The 23,370-nt window shown below is 39.0% G+C and overlaps 2 protein-coding genes across 10 annotated transcripts in view; one reads left to right on the top strand and one right to left on the bottom strand.

Annotated features, from left to right (window-relative positions):
- The window catches only part of CCNJL (cyclin J like), a 35,842-nt gene extending 16,911 nt beyond the window's left edge, over positions 1–18,931 (top strand). Inside the window, 1 exon segment of the mRNA XM_032197142.1 lies at positions 18,763–18,931. Within this exon segment, the coding sequence (XP_032053033.1) occupies positions 18,763–18,773 (11 nt within the window). The 3' untranslated portion in view covers positions 18,774–18,931.
- The window catches only part of FABP6 (fatty acid binding protein 6), a 45,540-nt gene continuing 32,603 nt past the window's right edge, over positions 10,434–23,370 (bottom strand). For 8 of the 9 annotated variants that reach the window (XM_032197145.1, XM_032197147.1, XM_032197144.1 and 5 more), the window contains 4 exons: positions 14,708–14,812; positions 13,630–13,805; positions 11,308–11,397; positions 10,434–10,552 (listed from right to left, as the gene is read on the bottom strand). In XM_032197145.1, coding sequence (XP_032053036.1) covers positions 10,499–10,552; positions 11,308–11,397; positions 13,630–13,805; positions 14,708–14,812 — 425 coding nt within the window. In that variant the 3' untranslated portion in view covers positions 10,434–10,498. Of the gene's footprint in view, positions 10,553–11,307; positions 11,398–13,629; positions 13,806–14,707; positions 14,813–19,157; positions 19,260–23,370 lie in introns of those variants that run through there. The other variant, XM_032197152.1, reaches the window with a different exon arrangement.

Below are 23,370 nucleotides of genomic sequence, written 5' to 3'. Positions count from 1 at the left end.
AATGTGAATGTTTCTTCTTAGTATCTTACAGGAATTACCCTTGTTCCTCTTAGCTACACACATTAATATTCCACAAATACCTACATAAATTATGTTAAGATGGTTGTGGACTTCAAGGTTCTGTAATCTTCCCTAATCAATCCATCAGTAGAACATACTTGGGATGAAAAATTATTCACAACACATGTTGTTAGGATGTGAAGGTCCCACCAGGATAATTGGAAGTGAACTGTGAACAGTTCATTTATTGTATATATCTGTGGCCAAAAAGCTGATGTTGCTTGACCGGTGAAAACTTTGGGATATAGACAAGCTCTGTGAACTTACCATGTTGATAAATCTAACTTCCAATTTGTTTCAGTTATTTTGAAAATGACAAAGAAATCAATAACATAAAGAAGCAAGTAACAATCCAACATCAACAACAAGAAGGAATGGAAAATCTGAGCCATCAAGCCACTACTCAGGTTCTATTTCAGCAACCTTTAGCTCAGCATTTGGCTACTCTTGCCAGTTGCCACTGAAAGATTTGTGCTCTACTTACCGTAACTCCTTACAGGTGCACAGGCCTAGTGGTCTGCTTGCTGGGAGTGCTGACAGCTCATTGCACTCCTACACTGCTTTTCAGGCCAGCCTTCAGCTGTCTGCTCAGACTCTGCACATCCAAAAGCCTCTTGCTATGCAGGTGACCTTAGGAACAGAGCCCAGCCACTGCAGTTCCACGGTTTGTGGTAGCGGTTATTTTACAGGTTGTCACTCATGTGCATCTGGGTGTTTTGATGGATGAGTATCTGAGCTGGAGAACCATGATGGTGGGAATGACAAACTCCCAACCAACCCTGAACGTGTGCGGGACTTGCTGCTCCACCTCGATTCATACAAGTCCATGGGTCCGGATGGGATCCATCCCAGGGTGCTTAAAGAGCTTGCTGATGTCATCGCAGGACCTCTCTCAATTATTTATCAATGGTCTTGGAATCTGGAGAGGTCCCAGTACACTGGAAGCTGGCAAATGTTGTGCCAATTTTCAAGAAGGGTAAGGAAGAAGACCCTAGCAATTACAGGCCTATCAGTCTCATGTAAGTGCTTGGTAAAATTATGGAGAAGATGATCCTTGAAGTTACTGAGGTGCACCTGGGGGACATTGCAGTCACTGGTCCCAGCCAGTTCACGAGGGTAGGTGCTGCCTAACAAATTTGATTTCCTTTTATGATAAGGAAAACCCATCTAGTTGACCAAGGAAAACCAGATGATGTGATCTTTTTGGACTTCAACAAGGCTTTTGACACGGTTTCCCATAGGATCCTACCGGACAAAATGCCAGCATACAACTTAGCAAAAACATCATACGATGGTGAGCAATTAGCTGATGGGCAGGGCTCAAAGTGTTGTGGTAAATGGGGCCACATCTGGCTGGCAGATGGTCACTAGTGGGGTTCCTCAAGGCTCTATTTTAGGGCCAGTCCTCTTCAATGTCTTTAGAAATGATTTGGATGTAGGACTAGACGGTGTTTGAGCAAATTTGCCAATGACACCAAACTTGGAGGAGTTGTGGACTCTGAGGGTCCAAGGAAAGGCCTTGCAGAGAGACCTGGACAGATTGGAGAGCTGGGCGATCACCACCCGCATGAAGTTTAACAAAAGCAAGTGCCAGGTCCTGCACCTGGGATGGGGCAACCCTGACTTTACGTACAGACTGGGCGACGAGACGCTGGAGAGCAGCCCCGCAAAGCGGAAACTGGGGGTTGTGGTTGACAGCAAGTTGAATATGAGCCAGCTGTGTGCCCTGGCAGCCAGGAGGGCCAACCGTATCCTGGGGTGCATCAAGCAACAGCATCGCTAGGCGGTCGAGGGAGGTGATTGTCCCGCTCTACTCTGCGCTGGTGCGGCCTTACCTCGAGTACTGTGTGCAGTTCTGGGCACCACAGTACAAAAGGACATTGAACTGTTGGAGAGTGTCCAGAGGAGGGCGACAAAGATGGTGAAGGGCCTAGAGGGGAAGACGTATGAGGAGTGGCTGAGGGCACTGGGCCTGTGCAGCCTAGGGAAGAAGAGGCTGAGGGGGGACCTCATCACAGTCTACAATTTCCTCCTGAGGGGAAGTGGAGAGGCAGGTGACCTATTCTCTGTAATCACCAGTGATAGGACCCGCAGGAACGGTATTAAGCTGAGGCAGGGGAAGTTCAGGCTGGACACCAGGAAGAGGTCCTTCACCGAGCGGGTGGTTGCACATTGGAACAGGCTCCCCAGGGATGTAGTCACTGCACCAAGCCTGTCTGAATTTAAGAAGCGATTGGTCTGTGCACTTAGTCACATGGTCTAAACTTCTGGGCAGACCTGTGCGGTGCCAGGAGTTGGACTTGATGATCCTTATGGGTCCCTTCCAACTCGGGATATTCCATGATTCTATATATTGGTGGGGGGAAAAGGTGATATGAATAAAAGCTGAAGAAAAGACACTGTGTGATCCATGATGCCTATCTGAAAGAGAACAATGAAGGAACAGAATCTTTATGACTTGCTCATCCACACATCCACACACATCAGTGTGGATCCACTGATCACTGGAACCTGCCAAGGATTGTACCTTTCTCTCTTAATGAGCGAGAAACAGAAATGCAGTAACATATCTCATTTAATCACCTTGAAAGGGATGTGAATAGAAACCCCGTGGATGTTGCTACCATCTAGTCTTCATTTACAGAATCACAGAATTGTCTAGGTTGGGAGAGACCTCCAAGATCACCTAGTCCAACCTCTGACCTAACACTAACAAGTCCTCCACTAAACCATATTCCTAAGCTCTACATCTAAATGTCCTTTAAAGACCTCCAGGGATGGTGACTCCACCACTTCCCTGGGCAGCCCATTCCAATGCCTAACACCTCTTTCAGTAAAAAAGTTCTTCCTAATATCCAACCTAAACCTCCCCTGGTGCAACTTTAGCCCGTTCCCCTCGTCCTGTTGCCAGGCACATGGGAGAACAGACCAACCCCCACCTTGCTACAGCCTCCTTTAATGTACCTATAGAGAGCAATAAGTGACTCAGAGTTGGCTGAAATCTGTTGACTCAGATTTAGTGACTCAGAGTTGGATGAAAGCTCATGTCGAAGTGTTACTTCAGGCTGGAATTGTTTGTTGGCTAAGTAGCAATGTACTTAGAGGATGTTGTTGAAAACATGGAGTGTTCTCTCTCTCCCTCTCCTAGGGACATCTCTTTTGAACAGTGGAAGCTTCTACTAAATGTATACTGAAATGGTTATCACTTAAATGTGAATGCTCTTTGTTTCTGCAGAAACTGATGTGTCACTTTCCATTTTCTTTGACCTGGAGTGATAGTTCAGGAGTGAACTAGTGAGAGTTCATGCTTTATAGAAAAAGAAAAAAAAAAAAAAAAAGGCTAGAAGACTATCAAATAATTCTTGACATAAAATTCTCTTGGAATCTAGATGTGGTTCTACTGAACAGAACACTGCTTTGTATGCCTTTATTAAAAAAAAAATCTCTTTAACATGCTGCTGCTTTTTGAGACTGGAGATGATTGTTAGTAAAATTGTTTACAAGCTTTATCAGGGATTTAATGTTACTTGATGAAATCCTCTTGGAAAAACTATTGGAAGAAGCTTCATTGCCTTTAGTTATTTCATCTTTTGGGCCAATGACTTGTGGCAGTAGTTCAAGCTCAGGACAGAGGAACAGGTGGTAATGGGGACTGAGATAGGGAACTGGCTAACTTTACTATGAAATTAGAGTTTAATTGCAGTACTAGACAATGCTTTTTTTTTTTTTTTTTTTTTTTTTTAATACTATCTTGGCACTCTCTTGAAAATGTAGCTGGTAAATTACATGTTGTTTCTTTACACTGAGACTGATCTACTGTCAAATATCCAAAGGTTTCCTTTTCAGTTGGGATCAGAGATGTTGTCTTCAAAGATTGTATAGGCTTTTTTTTTTTTTTTTCTCTTTAACTGAAATGTAGATATTTACAAGAAACAAACTTCTGCAAATGTGAAACTTTAGTTTTGATTTGCAACCACTGTCATGTGTTTCTTTGAAGGCAGTACTGTTGGTTTGTATTTTTTTCTTAAGGCTCTCAGGACAGCAGTACAGGTAATGTGCAATATGCTTTTACTGACATGGAACAATTTTTCAAAGTCATGTGTCAGTGCTGTTTTAAATTATATTTTTAGAGAATTGTTTTTAAAGGGTGTTTTAGGGTGGAGGGGAAAAGATTAGCCTGCATGCTAATGTGTGTTTAACTGTCTTCTGACAATGCAGTGTTTGGTATCGGGTTAATAACTTACTGCATTGAGCAGGCTAGAGGAATCGTTACTTTTTTAAAAACAAACAAACAAACAAACAAACAACAATCGTAAATGGAGAAGCAGTACTCTTCAGAAATGGCTCTAGAAGCTTAGATAACTTGGTTTATCTTCTGTTGGATTTGTATTTATATTAAACTTTATTTTTAGAAGACTAATGTATTTTTTGTTACAATTTGTCATTAACAAACAACATATATCTGGCTGTACAGTTGTATGTGTTTTCTTTGCTTTATCACCCTTCTAATTCAGGTCATGTGTGCTGTTATATTTTGGACTGCCATCATGCTTAATTGTGAAAATACTTGCAAAGTTTTCAGTGAAAGCTTACGATAAGCATATACCTGAAGTGCCCTTCATTTTTTAGTATTTTCTCTTAAGCTTTTAAGAGATAACAAAAAATACATGTCTATACATTAAAAATTGATCTGAACACTCATAATGTTTTACAGAACAGTGGTAGGACAAATGTGGTGGAAGGTCCTTTTCAAATTATAAGTTGAAAGGACTAGATAGATTGGGAACTTAGTCATTGCACAGGAAGTGAGCTGTTATTCCAAGTCTGAAATGTTAGTGTATGTTAGTGTATGTACCAAGTGGGCTGAGGAGATGGCTGAAGAAACAAACAAGGTAGGATATATGAGCTGGAATAATCATTTCTTGGGGCCAGGTGCAATCTTACCTACGAAAACTGAAAAGCCAAATGGTTGTATATTCAGTCTTTCTTCCAGTGACTCTATTTTAAATGTGAATTGACCACCGACTTCCCCAGTTTGTGTTTGTGCCTTTGTATCATGGGTGGAGTTGAGACAGATTAAGTCCAACAGCAGACTCTGAAAGGGATGGGAAATATTTCAGAATTTAGAGTTGGTCTCATACTGTTCGTATTAACTGTTCTCTCCAGAATGCTTTAAATGTGGGTGGGAGTTCCACTCACTCAGTTTCCAGATAACATTTTTCTTTTAACTGACTGTCACTTTTGTTTTCTTTTGTGAAAACTAAGAGAGAATGTAGAACAGTTCAGACAACCTAAAGACACTCTTGTAAAGCCTTTTTTTTTGCAACAACTATTTTTGCAGAGAGCTGCAGAGGTGCATTCAAAGCTGAATTCATTTTTAAACAAATTGATACAAAAATTTCCACCTCATGACTATGCTGTTTGATGCTGTCAGTTGCTGTGTAGTCAGTCATAGATCAGAATTTTTACAGTCTGATTAACTCGAACTTTGCAGGCAGACTTTTAGAAGTTAGTTCACAGAGAAACGTGGCTGGGGAATAGCAAGTGCTAAGCTTAAATTGCCAGAATGGGATATGGCACTAGTAACCTCCTCCCTGCATGGGAGGAGGATGCAGAACTAACCAAGCAAATAAGAAAGATGACATCTTTCATCATGTATTCGTGAGTCCTAACAAGGTTCTCTGCAAGGATGCAGGTGGGGAAAAAAGTCTGCTAATATTTATTCAGGCATCAAGGGTTAAAATTAACATACTTAAATCTTACAGCTGCAGCTTGCTGCTATGCTGCTGTTTTAAATGAGGAATGAAATATACAATTTCAATTTTTGTTAGAAAGACACAGTTTTGTGTTTGCAGAACTGTCAAAGCCATGGCAAGTTTTACAGACTGTAGTGAACAATTCAAAGGTGATATAATGCTCTCTGGACAGTATAACTGGCTACTCAGTAAAGTGGCCAGATGTTGCTTAATATAATTTATCTTCATGTTATTTTTTTGAGAAGTTGAGATGCTAGCAAGTGTGTTCCAGACAGAGAGGGATTCTTAGTAACATTTTTTTTTTCTAAGGCATGTTTATTTTGTTTTCTGTGCTGCCATTTCAAAACAGGTTTAAAGAATGTCCTCCTGTTGAAAAGGCAGCAATGCTTTCTTCCCCCTGAGAAAACATCTCTATGTGCTCTCCAGAGAACCTAGATAAAATTACATCCTTCCTCTCAAGGCCCGTGGTGTCTAATAGGGAGTTACCTGATCATGTGCAGAATGCAAAACCAAAATGTGACAGTGGGGCAGCACCAAGTGTACTCACTTCTAGAATTGAAGTTAATGTTGCCTGCTTTCATTCTGTTTTCAAAGCAGGTAATGACCAGGTACCAGCATTGGCACCTTCAGAGCTGATTCATATGGGTGTGAATTGTTCAGACAAAACACCACCATCCCATAGCTCTAGTATGAGCTTTAGTTTCCTATAATGCCCAAAAACCCCTACGGGTTTTTCTGTGGCACATACTAAATCCAGATGCTCTGAGATCCTGTTATTATTTGAAATGGAATGTACTCGCTGAGTTGAAATGAAATGAGCAATTAGCCTGAATAGATTCCTTTTCACTTCTCAATATGACATCATGCAACTGAGTTTGCATTGTGTTTCAGCTTCCTAATATAAAATGACAACAACGTTATTGTCTCAAAGAAATATCAAAGTTGCAGCAAGCTTACCCTAAATCTGCATAATGGTAGTCAATAGTTTTCAAAGTTGAAGTTTTGGAAATGCTCATTGTTGCTCTTCTGATTGCTGCTAGTATCTAAACTCCTTCAACATAGACATTCAGTGAAAAACATCCCTATTCAGGGAAAAAAAACCCATCATGTCTCTTGAACTTTTTGTTTCTTAGAGGTAGCCTTCATATACTGCATAGACTTTGAACCATTGTCTGCAGAAATATTTCTGTTGACATTTTTAATGACATCTTAATGTATTCACAATTGCCAATTCTGTAAGGGTAATGAATAAGGAAAGCTATGCATAATACGTGCATAGCTTTCCTTACTTCACTATGCATAAGTGAGAATTAACTCTATTCTATCAGCTTCTTGTCAGATCCACTATCTGGGACCTGTTAATTTGTTATAGAGATAAAACTTTAACATTTATTCTCTAAAATCCCTAGTGATGTTGTTCTTTATCACACTAGAATATGGTATGGGCCAGCATGAAGCACTGCTTCCTTGGACAAAACTTTCTAATAACTGAAATTCTTTGGATTAATAAACAAGTTATCAAAGTAATTATTTTGCCTCTTCACCCCTTGCATCAACCTTCACAGGAACCTGCAAATCTGTAAGCACTGAGCAAAAAAAATGTATTTATATTCATTGAGATTCATTTTTCTCTGATGAAATGATACTGATTTCCCAAGGAGTACAAGAGAATCTGGCATTCAAGTCCAGCTTTCCATTGAGACATTTCTCATCTCTTTAATTTTTTTTTGCTCTACTTAGCAAATATTTTTGTGTGGTTCTGTTGACTCTTCTAGTTCCCTTTAAAATCAAAATTAGCTCACAGTGAAGCATAAAAACTGGAATTATTATTCATGGTTTGTCAAAGGACTTTCCAGTGGAATCTACAGCATCGTTAAGTTTTCAGACAGCTATCACTGTGATTAAACAAAAGTTTCTGCAGTTGGCACAATGGCTCTGTTGGCCCAACAAGGGACAGTTTTGCAGCCCTGGGTATTGTGATTTATTTCAACACTTATGCTTAGTGTGGCTTTCCACCACATCAAGGCTACAGGGTGGGGAAAATAAACGCCAAAGGAATTCCTCTTGTTGAAAAAAGAAATGATGGCTCTCCCTTATGTGGTTCAACAATATGACTGAAGAGGCTGTTTCTCTTTTGTTTTTTGTTTTTGTTTTGTTTTTGTTTGTTTTTAAGTTCACAGCATCACAGAATTGTCTAGGTTGGAAGAGACCTCAAGATCACCTAGTCCAACCTCTGACCTAACACTAACAAGTCCTCCACTAAACCACATCACTAAGCTCTTACATCTAAATGTCTTTTAAAGACCTCCAGGGATGGTGACTCCACTACTTCCCTGGGCAGCCCATTCCAATGCCTCACAACCCTCTCAGTAAAGAAGTTCTTCCTAATATCCAACCTAAAACACCCCTGGTGCAACTTTAGCCTGTTCCGCCTCGTCCTGTCACCAGGCACACGGGAGAACAGACCAACCCCCACCTCACTACAGCCTCCTTTAATGTACCTATAGAGAGCAATAAGGTCACCCCTGAGCCTCCTCTTCTCCAGGCTGAACAAGTCCAGCTCCCTCAGCCGCTCCTCGTAAGACCCCTCACCAGCTTCGTTGCCCTTCTCTGGACTCGCTCGAGCACCTCAATGTCCTTCTTGTAGCGAGGGGCCCAAAACTGAACACAGTACTCGAGGTGCGGCCTCACCAGAGCTGAGTACAGGGGGACGATCACCTCCCTAGCCCTGCTGACCACACTGTTTCTTATACAAGCCAGGATGCTGTTGGCCTTCTTGGCCACCTGAGCACACTGCTGGCTCATATTTAGCCGACTATCCACCAATACTCCCAGGTCCTTCTCTGCCAGGCAGCTTTCCAACCACTCATCTCCCAGCCTGTAGCTCTACTTGGAGTTTTTGTGCCCCAGGTGCAGGACCCGGCACTTGGCCTTGTTGAACTTCATGCAGTTGGCCTCAGCCCATCGGTGCAGCCTATCCAGATCCTCCTGCAGAGCCTTCCTACCCTTGAGCAGATCAACAAATGCACCTAGCTTGGTGTCATCTGCAAACTTACTGAGGGTGCACTCGATCCCCTCATCCAGATCATTGATAAAGATATTAAAGAGGACTGGCCCCAGTACTGAGCTCTGGGGGACACCACTAGTGACCGGCCTCCAACTGGATTTGACTCCATTCACCACAACTCTGGGCCCGGCTACCCAGCCGCTTTCCAACCCAATGAAGTATACACCAGTCCAAGCCATGAGCTGCCAGTTTCTTGAGGAGAATGTTGTGGAAAACAGTGTCAAAAGCCTTGCTGAAGTCAAGGTAGACCACATCCACAGCCTTTCCCTCATCCACCAAGTGCGTCACTTTGTGAGTGGATGAGGAGATCAGGTTCGTCAAGCGGGACCTACCTTTCATAAACCCATGCTGACTGGGCCTGATTGCCTGGTTGCCCTGTAAGTGCCATGTGATGACACTCAAGATAATCTGCTCCATGAGCTTCCCTGGCACTGAGGTCAAACTGACAGGCCTGTAGTTCCCTGGGGCTACCCTCTGGCCCTTCTTGGAGATGGGCATCACATTTGCTAGCTGCTAGTCAAGTTAAAGCAGTAGATCTGTTTGCTGCATGTACCACAAGAATGTTTTAAGACTGAGCAGGTTTAAGACGTGTTTTTCTAATGTGACTCTGTAATCAGGAGTTCAGCATTATCCTTTTCCTTGGATACAGAATAAATGTTGAGCAATGCTTAAGCTCTGTGCAGCCTATTTTGGGTAAATTGATGGAGCCTGGAGAGCCTAGTTGTCTCTATCGAGGGGACAAAAATAAGATCAGCTAAGAGCCTTTTTTTAATGCAAGGTGCTGAGGTGATTGGGATCATCAGTATTGTACAAGACAGAAATCACAGTATGAACTTGTGTCTACAAGTTACCAGCCTTCGCTAGTTATTAATTAGCAAATGGTGAAGACAAGCAGCTACATAGATCCAGAAGGCAAGACAGCTCAGAAAAGAACTTTATAGTGGGAGTCTAAAAAATGAAATCTTTTTGAACCAGGTGTTGGCCAGAAGTGATTTGGAATGGTGAATCCAAAACCTGTTATATCTAATTTCTTATGTGGTCAGTAAAATGGGTTTTCACATGTTCTTTGTAAATAAGCAGCATTGCATTGAAGAAGAATGACTCCACACTTTTCCACAACAGTCTGTCTGGAAAGCCTTAAATGTCCTCCAAGAGTGTGGATAAAGAAAAGATACTGATGTTAATGAAGTAACTCTGAGAACAATATGAAAGCACATCTTTCAATGAATTTTTTTTTAAATCTCCTATATTTCTGCCTTCCAACCAACAATATGATGTAAGCCTTGGGCAAAATACTGTCCTGTTTTCTAGACAGCAGAATAGAACTATTAAGTATGTGATAGACAACATTTGAATATGCCAAGTATGTATTATATCCTGAAATATTTATACTGGAGCAGCATCACTAAGTCCTTGTTGTGTCTTGTGCTTTTTATGAGGATTATTTCTCAGATCTTCAGGAATTATGGGATAATGTTACTGGGAATAATGTTACTCTGAAAAACAATCGTTCATCTTTATAAAGAAAAGAGAGAGCAAAATAGGTCAGAAGTGTATTTTATTTAATTGTATTGTTGCATATTTTTCAGTACACTGGAAAATGTGCTTTAATGCCTTAAGCAATCTTTTTGCTGGTTCTCTTGTAGGTTACACCAGAAGCAGTAGAGAGCTGGAATAAACAAACCAAAAATTTGGTTGAACAGACCAGTTAAAGCTTCAGTGTCATAAATGAAAATCCCTGTTAGCTGGCTCACAGAACCCATCCTTTACTGAAGCACATGTACCCTTTAGTAGAATATATCTGAAAAATAAGCTGAATGGTTTAATCTACTCAGAAACACATTGTGTTGCTAGACTTAGCAATCACCAACTCCAAGTTAGTATTGGGTTTTAAGACAGATGATTATTCTCCAAAAGCAGTAAATGATTGACAGTATTTCTTTCAAGGATGGTGAGAGTCCTTTCCCGACTCAGACAGTAATTTACTTGTGGATAGCAGCTACTGAAAACGTACTCAGGCATATGTAGTTGACACAAATACAAGTCACAATTCTGGAAGAGTTATCGAGCATTATGATTTCTGATTCTCAAAAAGTCTATCTTTTACAAGTTTTACTAAATAAATATGGTCAAAGACACAGTAACTCAGGAATAGCTCAAGTTCAACACTCCAATCTTTTACAGCTGGAACACTGTGTCTAGGAAACAAAACATATTACAAGTTTATTAAAAATATGTAATTTTTGTTCATCTAATTTTCAATTAAACCTGCGTAAAACTTTAGATGATCTAGACTGAAAGGGAAAGTTCATTAACAGCTTTGCTGTATTTCTTCTATTTTTTTTTTCTGAACTCAAAATTTTGATGCTGTAGATCTTATCTAGATTTTTTTTTTTTTTAAACAAAATAAAGTTGAGAACTCACCTCCACTAGTTTTCCTCCAGCAATCTCTGCAGTGTGATGATAGTTGGGAAAATCAGCTACTACTTTTCCCCCTTCCATTTTAACAGTTGCCTGTAATAGAGAGAAGTTTAATATTCTCTGGGCCTATTGTCATTTATTTTATCAGACACTGTAAGCGTCTGTGCACCTGATGGTTAAAGTTTTTCCTTTAATAAAAGTAAAACTTGTCTATTATATAAACAGCTTGATGATAAAGACTAAAATCCTTGTGCTTTAGTTCCTAAATATAAGCATCCATAATTTATTAAATAGAAAAATATTCAAGTAACAATACATTCAAGTTCCATATTTACACAATAAATCATAAATAATGTTCACTCATAGCTCTAAAGATAGTCTTACTGCAGACTGTGTTCTCAGTCAACATTTTACGTGGTTCTTCTGTTTTGTCAGTAAAAAGTGAAATTGTATGAGTTATTTTTAAAGTAGTGTTTTCATATACTGATAACCTGCCTGCAAGCAGCACAAAAGTCACTGTGGGCTAGTGATGTTAATCTTCACCCTGGATCCTGAGTTTCATGCCTTTAACTACACTAGAGTTCACCTATATCATTTAAGTATAGATGAAGATGACTGTACAGTCTGCAGTCACCCCTTTATACTATAACGTGTCAGTTGCTATACTTTCAGCAAGTTCCTGAGGAAGGGAAATGGAGAAGGATGTGCTGGTCTCTTCTCCCTGGTAACTGATGGCAGAACACAAGGGAATGGCACAAAAGTTGTGACAGGATAAGTTTGGACTGGACATTAGGAATAAATTATTTACCATGCGGGTGGTCAAACACTGAAACAAGCTTCCTAGCAAGGTGGTTGATGCCCCATGCCTGTCCATGGTCAAGATGTATTTAGACAATGCCCTTGATGCTTTAACTTTTGGTTAGCCCTGAAGTGCTGAGGCAGTTGCACTTGATAATCTTTGAAGGTCCCTTCCAAGTGAACTACTCTATTCTAAGAGCTACTTCTGTATGGGAGGAGCATGCCAGGATGTTAATATGAAGATTACAAATGCTCCAACATTTCATCTGACTACCAAAACTAGCTGTGCAGAACTAGCTATGTAGTTCCATCAGAAAATTAGTCTTGCCTCTATAACTAGTCAGCCTTTCCTGTGCTTTTAGTAATACAGATCAGCCAGTCATATTTAGAAAGCAAAAAAGTAATGTGCAAAGTGAAGAGGGGACTTTTTTTTTTTTAATAATTGTGTTTTACCAGATACAAGGAAAGCCTTACTAATTTATATGTTGGTTAGTGACTCTGTGCTGAAAGGCAGTGGTTTCTCTGCTGAGTCGTTTACCCTGCATTCATCTTTGGCTACTTAATAGAATTTGGGATGCCAAAGTGCTCAAGAAGAAGACAGAATTTATATTATTTCAAAATTGTGAAGTTTGCAATAAATTGACCAAATAGAATTATGTTTTCTTCCATACACCTCATAAAGGTTTCTCAAAGGCAATGACATTTATTTTTTTTTCCTCTCAGAATCAGAAAGGTATGACTGATATAGCATTCTGGAAATCATGCAATACTATTACTGTTCTCATTTTGTCACAGGTCCCTGAAAAAAATTGCTGGTTTTCATGTCTCTTCAATACAAAGCATTTATCCAGTAATCTGTTGTATGGTTCCGGACACCTCACAACTGCTGAGTTTAGTTGTCCCAAACTATCCCTTCTAACAGAAGAGATGTGAATAAGGCAATACAAGAACTGTTTTACAGCAGGTTCTGTATCAAGATTTTTTTTTGTCCATGATAGGATCAGCTCAAGGTTGCACAGTCTCCCTTATCACTAAAGACTGTTCATGTTGCAAGTTGCTCTGTACTTCCAATAGTACGGAGAATAGAGAGGTGTTTTTTTCCCCTTCACTTTATGCAGTCCTTTGTTTAAGGCTCAACACAGGTGACTTTAAAAGGGAAGCACTGCTGTCAGGCACAGGCAGAGCTAAGATCACAGCACTCCTCATAGAGTGTGCTCCAGTTGCTGCATGGTGCTGGACAACAAAGACAGCTGTCAACCAGCTTGTTAGAATTTTAATTAACATTGTGATTGCTTCAGCTACAACACCAGTAGGATGCTCATCACTCTGCCCTTGGTCTTTACTAGTAAATACAGTGTTGAAGCTCTAGTGCTCATTAAAATCAGCTTTAGATATTTTACTAGGGTCATCAAGAAATGGGGAAAAAATATGCATCCTTGGGACAGATTTGATTTTCACCCTACATTCAAAACAAAACAAAACAAAAAGCAACTGGGACAGCATAGAACTCAAAAGAAATTAATTTACCTTGAACTTTTTACCACCCATTGTCTCCATGTCTGCTTCCTTGCCAATAGTGAATGTATTAGTTGTGGTGCGACCTCCTGGGAAATGCTGTGTCCAGGTGAAGTCATTTCCATTCTGTACCACCTCAGTGACTATTTTACAATTCCTTCCCATCTCAACCTTCTCACTGGGAAGACCTTAAGAAATAGAAAAATACAGTTTATCAAATAAAATATCCTATCTGTATTGGAATTGAAGCATGCTCATAGCGTGTTTGTTGTCAGACATTGATGTTTGAACATCTGATTTGTGTTTTTATTTTGTTGTTGTTGTTGCTGTTTGTTTTACAGCAGTATCAAAGCTGAGTTTAAATTATTTACATAAAAGAAGGTACAGGGACATCAATGCATGTGCTAAAAGAATAGGTTTTAGTCTGGCTTTCTTTTCCCTTAGAAAAGATACACAGTAAACATATATCTGCGTGATATAAATATGTTCACATCTTTCTTTCTACTTGGGCTACATGTGCAGATACATGGAATTTCATGTCTATGAACTTCTGCCTCTGCTATACAACTGGGCATTTCTATTTACTATCGTATTTAGTAAAGTATATTTACTTTGTAAATAAATGAACACAAGCATTGAATTTTTGCACACAGATCGTGGTGTTCCTAAGAGATTTTACAGGGGTAATCTATCTCTGAAATGGGCTTACACAATCTTCTGAAAGGGTTCACAGAAACCTATTACTGTAAAAGATTTTGACAAGTACTTTCATACTTAAAACTTTGTTTCCACCAATGAATACTTAGAACAGAAAAGATGATCTTCATGATTATTATACTGCAAACATCTCTTCCCTTCATTCTGCTGCCACAGAAAAGGAATAACTGCTTCTGTACAATGGGACTATTTCCTGTGGCTAATAGCGCTTCTTATAAGAATGAAAACTGAATCTTCTTGCTGAAGTGCTGAACACTCCTACCAAGACTGGTATTTCCTGTTGATCTCTTGATATTTCAAGAAAAAGCCCTTTTAAAAAAGTATTTCTAACTAATTTATAATCTTCAAGACTTACACACTGAGACATACTTACCAATTGCCTTCACAAAGTCATCGTAGTTCTCATCGCTTTCAAATTCATATTTGCCCGTGAATGCCATGTTGCCCTGGAGATGTGGCTGGTAGTGCAGGATAGCCACTGAAACAAAGAAGAATTGGTAAGTGCAGATGGCCTGAGGCCCTCATTTTTATAAGCCAACCCAAGCTGTTCAGCCCACCTGTACTCACGCCCCTAGGAACTATACTTTTATGATCTATGTGAGTCACTAACATGGATGTCGTTGACCTATCTGAAAAGGGCCATAATTCAATTAAAGATCCTTGACAGTAATCTGAAGATCAGCAGAAATGAAGGGCAAAAGCTGGGTTTTCTTTTTTGCATATTTGAAGAAAGTGATATATATTTCCCTTAAAGATCCCACTGATTTTACAAAGGTGATGGAATAATGGTAAAATATTTTATGATGAAACAGGGAGAAAACATCTTCAAAGCAGCATCCTTCGATCACAACCTCGCTTTATTGGAAGCATATCCTATATTAGTTAATATGTGAAAATAGGAAACAGGCTGCCCAGATTCCTAAGTTATTCTGCTGGGACCTGGGCAATGCCAAGATTCTGGGTAAATTACTGCACCTGCACATCCTTCCTTATCCCCATATGAAGACAAGAATTATGAAATTTTTTACACTACTTGGATGTAAAGTACATTAGAAACACTCATGACACCATGTTCCCATATCTTATATCAGACATCAGGAGATATCAGGAGACAAATCGTGCTTCAAATTGCTTAGCGAATGTTTGCATAAAGTACAAACATTTCAGAAGTATATACATGTACTTACTTGGAAAAAGTAGAATCAGCACTCTCATTTCTGTAATATGCTAGAAGTGAGAGTCCATGGGGTAATTTAAAACACATACAAGAGCAGGGTAAGAAATTCCCAGCTACAGTGTGTTGGCATTGCTCCACTGGCTGATGATATAGTCCAACAGTTTTTAATCTGAACAAAAGCCTTCCTAGAATTTATGTGCTAACAGTGTCATAACATTGGAATACATAGAGTATCTGAGGTTTGAGTCAGAAAACGTTACCTGTCTTAGAAAAATCTTTACAGTTTTGAAATGTTTCCTTCCAGGGGCAAAATAAGAGGGATTCCAGAACAACAAACTGACTGGTGGGTTAAGAGTCTGAATCAGGACAGAAGGAGACTTCTAATAGAAAATAATTTTCTGACCACAAAAAGCTTCAGAATATATTGAGTCAGTTTTGTAAGAGATCATACCTATGGACTTGCCTCATGTTTATTACTTGGAAATTTACATTGTTTATTTTTTTTCTCCCTAGTTCCTCTTCTAAGGTCTGGCAGAAAGCAACTTCAAAATCTTACATCTTTGTAAAAATATCTAAAACTTTATCATGGAGATGTGTTTTTGAGGTTGACAGCAGTCCTGTCAAAACTACTGCTTTTGGTACGCGCTCATGGCAGGAAAGCAGTTTTATAGCACAGGTGCAGATGCAGAAAGTGAACAAAAGGGAAGCATAAAAAATCATGGTCAATTTGTAAAATAAAAAATGGAACAAATGCCCTAGGAATTACTGCCTTCCCACCCCTAACCCTTCACTCCCCCAATATTTACTCAGCTTTTAATTGTCCCATGCTGTGCAGCGGCTGACTGTATTGTGCTAGTGTTTGTGACACCACAAAATGGTATCATCTGCTGTCTGCTTGCCATTAAAATGATGTCTCCTTACTTGAAATAGTAGAAAGCCATATATACCTTTCTTCTGCGAACATTCTCCCTGTTCCATGATCAGTATTCAAGTACTTTTCTCTCATGCCCCTGTGTTTTAACAGTTTTTTTTTGTATCAGTTACAAATTCATAAGATTCAGGAAAGGAACAGAGAAACTTGCTTTGCAGTCAGTATTATCTTTGGACCTGATTTTAAAGTGCCTGTAAAATGATTTTGACCCTTCTGCCACCATATTTGACACTTTTTTTTTTTTTTTTTAATTAGAACTATTTCAGCTTAATCTGCAACTTGTGCAGGAGCAGATAACTGAAAGGGAAACTTCCTTTATCAGCTAGACCCAGGTCCTCAGGCCTCATCTCCATAAAGTAAAATAGCATCAGCATGGAACACAACGAAGTGGCTGCACATGCAGAGACCTCTGTTCCTATTGCCAGGGTAAAGCTAAGTAGTTACCAGTTAAGCTACAACAGTGCAAAACTCTGTGCCATTACAGAGGCAAAAAAAAAAAGCCTAGTAATTTCACTCACATAAATTCAAAAATTCCATTTACAGGAAGGTATTATCAACCCCATTCCATACATGGGCAAGCTGAAAACAGAAAAAAAAAAAAAAAAAAAAAAAGAAAAAGAAAAAAAAAAGTGACCTATCAGTGCTTATAGTATAGTGAAAAGATGATGTAGTCAGTAAGAAATCCTAGGTCTATGCATAAATCCTGCGTCCAAAGCATGGCACATTAATTTAAACATTCTTATAATAAACAAGCCCTTAGAAGCAAAGGGTGAGAGCTCTGAAGAGCCAATTACTTTCAGTCACTCAAGGGAGTTCTGCAGTTGCTCTACTGATGGGCTGTGAGAATCTTTATTGCTGCTCAGCACAACTGGCTGTGCAAGTCTTTATGTAAGAGACTTGCCTCCTTCATGTGGCTCCGTCTGCTCCACATACTGAAAGGTAACCAGGGTCCTGCCACCGCTGTGCTTTTGGGAAGTGGGCGATCAGTGAGACCATCCTCAGGTTAGCTCAGTTTCGAAGGCCTCTGTCTTGCACTAGGCTCTAAACGTTTCAGAGAGACATGCATAACGCCATAAAGAAGGTAAATGAACTTGAGCCATAAACTCGTCTGTTTACACAGAACTTATTAGGGGACAATGCCATTGGCACAGTAACACCACACAGGCCTTGGAAGATAGATCAAACTGGATAAAGAAAACGGCACAGCTCTCTGAAACGGGAAAAAGATAATCAGATTATATGAACAGTACTTGGGCTTTTATGTTCCCTTTCTTTATAAAGATCAAATTATATTGATAATTATCTTGTGATGTGATATAAAAATGCTGACATATACACAGCTATACAACACTTAGAGCTTGTCTGCAGTGGGAATGTAGTGGGCATAGTGCTGGCATGTAGTACAGGAAATTACAGGTGAATAGTTACTTGGCTGGGTGGGTCATTCTTGCTACACTAAGGAGGAGTTTATTCACCTCCAAGGAGTTGTAATGCTATGCTGTACATGAGAGTTGCAGAATGTATTAAAAAGATCCACATAAAAAATAAAGGTAAGACTGCACAGTGTCAATAACCGTGCTTACTCTGCCTGGCTGCTTGGGATCCGAATCAGTTTAGAACAAGTTGGGAGCAAACATACCATCTGTACCCATCTGTGCAGAGGAATTTCTAATGTGCATTTTGTATTTGCATCCATTTTCTGCTCACTCATTCTGAAATAAATCTCTACTTTAGTTCCTGCCTTTTTGTTATAAAATGTAATGAAATTCAAGAGTGCATTGGAGAATGAAGAATTTCATTGAGTAGTCTTTCAAATATTGAGTCAGGACAATATTTATTCCAAGAATAAAGGGATGGAGGCCTTCTGACTTTACTGAGGTGATGGTTACTTGCACAATTGTTAAAGTTAGTCATCCAAGTTCCTCTCAGTTTCAGCTAAAAACTGCATTCATTTAATGACCTTACACTTTGTATTTACAATATTCATGAATTTCCTGCCTCTTCAGAGCTGTAAGCCTGTAAAGTTGCTTTTGCATACCTCTACAGCAGTGCTTCAGCCTTGGTGGGCTGGGCACTTAGCTAAACGGTGCTTAATAACGGCTTTAATTACTTAGTTAAACAAACAAACAACAACAACAACCACAATAAATTAAACCAAAATTATCCACTTTTTTTTTCAAAATGTATACATGTATATATACATGTATGCATACATGTATACATTTTATACATTTATATATAATCCATTCCATCTACAGCAATGTGGGTAGCTGCACACTACTGCAAACATCCTTGTTTATGTCATGTTTCTACTTAACAGAACTGAGTTGAAATTCAACTGAATTAACAGCTATAACTGAGACCAGTGGAAAAAAATGAGAAGCAGTTCCCTCTACACATACAGGGGTGTAAGAAGAAGGCATGAGGTAAGAGCTGTAATGGAAAAAGACAAAAGAATAAAAAGCTCCAGGTGTAAAAGTTAAAAACAGCTTTCAGAAAGGTTATTAACTTCAGGGTTCTTGGCACTATCAATCATTTTCAGGAGGAAGATGCAGCTGCCCTTTACGTAGGTCAAAGAAAATACCATTATTCTATAGAGGACTGTGCCATCTGGTGGCCAAATATCTGGTGGCCAAGGCCTGTACGCCAATCAGGATGTCCTACAGCAAGTCCCTACCTCCCCCATAAACCCCCCTGACTTCAGTTAAAGCATACCAGGGTTTCTACTTAGCCCAGTGCCACAGCTGAAGCTCCAAGATCAGCCTCCAATCTCCTTGGTCTCTGACTGAAATGCAAAATCTCCTGTCTGAGCCAGACAATCAGCTCAGTAAGAGTATCAGTACAGTATCAGACAATCAGCTCAGTTAAGTGTATCAGTATTTATAAAAGCAATTATCTTCATGTTTCATTTTGGGACATATTTCTAAATGATAATGATTTCCTAAACACTGGATTATGGCAACACTGAAATACCATATATTATTAGCCTTTGCTTAAGTACATTTTATTGCTATCTGGGCAATCAATAATACGCAGGGCTGCTTCATATAGATTTAATTAAACATTACAGAACATAGGCCAAATGCTTGCTTCCCTGAATTCAGCCTGAATTCTTCAGCTTCACCTACAGCAAAGCTACAACTTCAACACAAACAATTTAATGAATCTAACTTTATATGCAAATGTTATTTGTAGCAGACTAGCATTTATGAACCCCTCTGAGTGGATTCAGCTGTCACAGAAAAACACAAGGGTTTGCATACTAATATGGAGCCCCACTGTCAGCAGACAGACTGCAAGGTAAGTGGTATAACCTTGTTCTGTGAGACTTAAGGCACACAGGCTTTTTATAATGAGTTTGTCTCATAAAAAAACAAACAAACAAACAAACAAAAAACACACATACAAAAAGCACAACAAAACACTCACAGTAAAGCTTATCTAACTGATGGTTTTCTAAGGCACCTCTCTAACACCAGCACATAACAAGCCTCCTATCTAAGTACATATTGACAGCACTATGGGAAGGAATCAAGCCACTAGGTACAATGAGAAGTTATGCAGAAAGGCTCAACAGTGCATTTAAATTTATTAGGATCATGTGAGTTGAAACTGTGTGGCTGTTGCAGACACTTAGCATGAGTAAGTTTTCAGAGAAGTAAAACCCTCATTAAAGCTTATACCCAAAGGAAAAATTCATCTAAAGAGAGTAGTTAATTCCCTCTGCCTCCCAAGTCAGCAGCTACTTCTGCTATGCAAAACAGCTGAGTCTTCAAATGTTGGTAGGAACAGAAGGAACTTTCAGGAACCAAATCAAAGGCCGAGGATACCTCTACTTTCAGAATTTACTTGCCTCAGTCATAAATATAACGCCTTTGCATTCTTTTTGTTATGTTGGAGTCACCCTGCCCTTGAATGTCTCCCAACATGCTTTAAAGTTTATTAACCTTTCAGACGTGTAGTATAAAGCCAACTGAGATACTTTAAAGACAAAGTGGAGATAAGGAATGTAATTCCATTAGTGAATGAACAAGGTTGAGTGACTATCTTTGAAGTGCTTTTAAAACTGGAATGCAGTTGAACAAGGAACAAGGATTCAGAATAAAAGTAGAAGCTCTCCCCTGAAAAGAAAGTTATCCTTAATGATCCTTTCAGAATTAATGCTGATCAGGAAAGCTTGTAAATTCCTAATACAGCTGTAGCTGGCAATTATTCAACAATTCTCCACAGAAATGGCTAATGATTATTAATTCCTTTGGTACTCAGAGTAATCATTCATAATAAATTCAGAATGAACTCATTTCGTATTAACGTAATGTGTAATTCCATGGGAGTTGTATTATAATTTTGCGTTAATTAATGGATACTTAATAGTATCCATTTAGCGTAGTACTAGTTGTTATTATTCTAAGCTCATAAGCAGTAGAAAAGTAATTACCAACAAGATGTGGCTGAATTATTGAAAAGCTAATGCTTGTACAGACTCCAAACATTTAACAGAAATGCCCTGGCCATCTCTACAAGACTTCTACAGGTGACTCAGTACTGATGCTGCTCTTGCCCACAAGTGACATTCTGAAAGGTTGAATTTGCCTCACCAAAAAAAAAAAAAAAAAAAAAAAAAAAAAAAAAAAAAAGATTCTACAAGAAGCTGAGAGATGGGAACATTTACAGGGGAAGAAGACTCAAATCCTTCAGAAAACTAGTATTCTGGGGACTCGCATAAAGGAAACTTGCATTATTTCCTGCCAAAGCACTGTTATCAGGAAAACCTTCAGTCTGTTTGGACCTCCAGTGAGCAAGATAATTAACTGGTTCAAGCTGGCATAGCTTCTGTAAGAAGTGGTTGGTTCTGCTGCCCCTGGCTGGTGTTCCTGATCTCTGAGTGTTATCTCAATAGGACTGCTGAGGTCTGGTTTTGGACAACTAAAAAGACAGAAAACTAAACTCACCCAAAAAAAAAAAAAAAAGGTAAGAAAAAAATAACTGATTAGTTTTCAGGTGGTTTCAACAGTTTTCAGCTGATTTTGTTCCCTGAACTGTCTCAGGACATGGTCATACCCTGCCAGTACAGCAGGAGGTACAAGAGGATGAGAAGACCAAGGGCACCAGCACAATGAACAACATTTAGCCCTTTCATTGGTCTAGTGGTGTCTGCAAACCATGCAGTGATTGAGAGCAGCCTGAGGATATGAAGGCACTGTTTAAATTGTTCAAGAGTCACCTCTTGCCTTGTGGTGGCACAAGTGTTTATGCAGTAACACAGCAACCAGAGCAAGGGCCTGATCTGAATTAAAAATACCCCAAAATATAAAGCTGTTTTCCAGCTTAATTGGTGCTGTGATCCACTTACTCAGATGATCACACCAATACCTGTGTTGGCAGAGTGGAAGTATTGGCATGGAGAAGGAAACAAGCTGCTGGGGGAGTATCCACAAAAGGTACATATAGCCACCAAAAAATGTTCATTGCGATCGTGATCTGAGTTACACTTCATTATGCATATTAGGAGAAAAACGAAGGCCATGCTAACAGAGTTAGTGGTACATGTCTAGTCTGGCTTAACTGAACATTTTTTTTCTGCAAGCTTAAGGCGCAGTATAAATTCTCTGAACTTTGTATTACACATTGGCTTTTCAGAATCTAACACCTAAGCAAATTAAATCTGCACTCCTAAACTCAAAAGCACCCAAACAAAGAACTGGAAAGGATATTACTGTTATCATTTCAGATTTTTAGAACTGATAGCACTCTATGAAGTGCTTGTCTTTGTTATTTTAGCAGGCAGTTTACTCCCTAGTATGTAAAATTTTTCTTTTAATTTATAGTTTAAATTAATCCATTGTTGTACTAAATCTGTACTTGTGCCAGAACTGCCCCTTCTTTCTCTGAGTTTATCCCAAATTTCTTTAGTGAGCACCTTTTTGTTTGTTTGTTTTAGTTAGACTAAAGCAATCAGGCTAAGCCACGCCAAACTCTGTTAAAACAATTCTGAAGTGACGGGCTTTTTCTTATTCTTATCATCCTAGTACTCCACTTACCCCAATTTTACTAGGATCTCAAATGTTTTCCAGCTCAACAAGTTTCGCTAGTACATTACCTGCCTTTTAATAAAAGGCCATTAATGGATATACTAACATAACTTACATAACATACAGTAAGACTGATACTAGTGACTTCTTTTGAATCTAATTGTTCTTTTCTTTCTTCAGGATTCTTTCTTTTAATAGTTATCTTACATTTATTTTATCAATTGTATGCAAAACAATGGTAATGGGAACTGACAGTAGAAACAGGAAGGTATCTATTTTTTAAGTTTTAGTAATGACTTCAACAAAAGACTTGAAGAATTTTGTTATGCCGCTTTTGACTTACAAAATTTGGAAGTGCACAGTAGAAAAATGACTGGCTCCCATCACTTTGGGTCACACAAACCTGTTAAGCTTCCTTTGAAATATCATTTTTGGACTAAAAGCCACTGTGGAACATTTTGTACCTCAACAGTTTTGGTCTAATACAGAGAAGTTTTTAAAAATTGCTAAAACAAGATTATAATTCAGCCTTATCTGCAGTCTTCTGGTAAAAGCAAACTGAGTTAAAGATACTACCTCTATATATTTTTTCGACATACTTATATTGAAAGTCCCTAACACACTGTAAGTATTGTTCTAATAAATTAGTATCTGACATCCCTAAAGTCAGGAATCGTTGTAACTACCCCTTCTGACTTTTCTGACCAAAAAATAATAGTCATATCCCCTTTATCTACATAGTTTATATGATGTGTTATAAAGATTTTATTACTTGATAGTATCGATAGTATCTATATGATAGTACTTGCTGACACATCAGAACAACGTAACTTCAAATTGGAACTTATCTTCAAGGTAATCTAGTCTAATTTGGAGACTTGTCACATGGTTCTGGT

The sequence above is a fragment of the Aythya fuligula genome, chromosome 14 (genome assembly GCF_009819795.1).
Source record: "Aythya fuligula isolate bAytFul2 chromosome 14, bAytFul2.pri, whole genome shotgun sequence".
In the NCBI taxonomy this organism is placed as follows: Eukaryota; Metazoa; Chordata; class Aves; order Anseriformes; family Anatidae; genus Aythya; species Aythya fuligula.
Note: the sequence above shows the minus strand (reverse complement) of the source record. Positions and strands in the feature narration are given on the sequence as shown.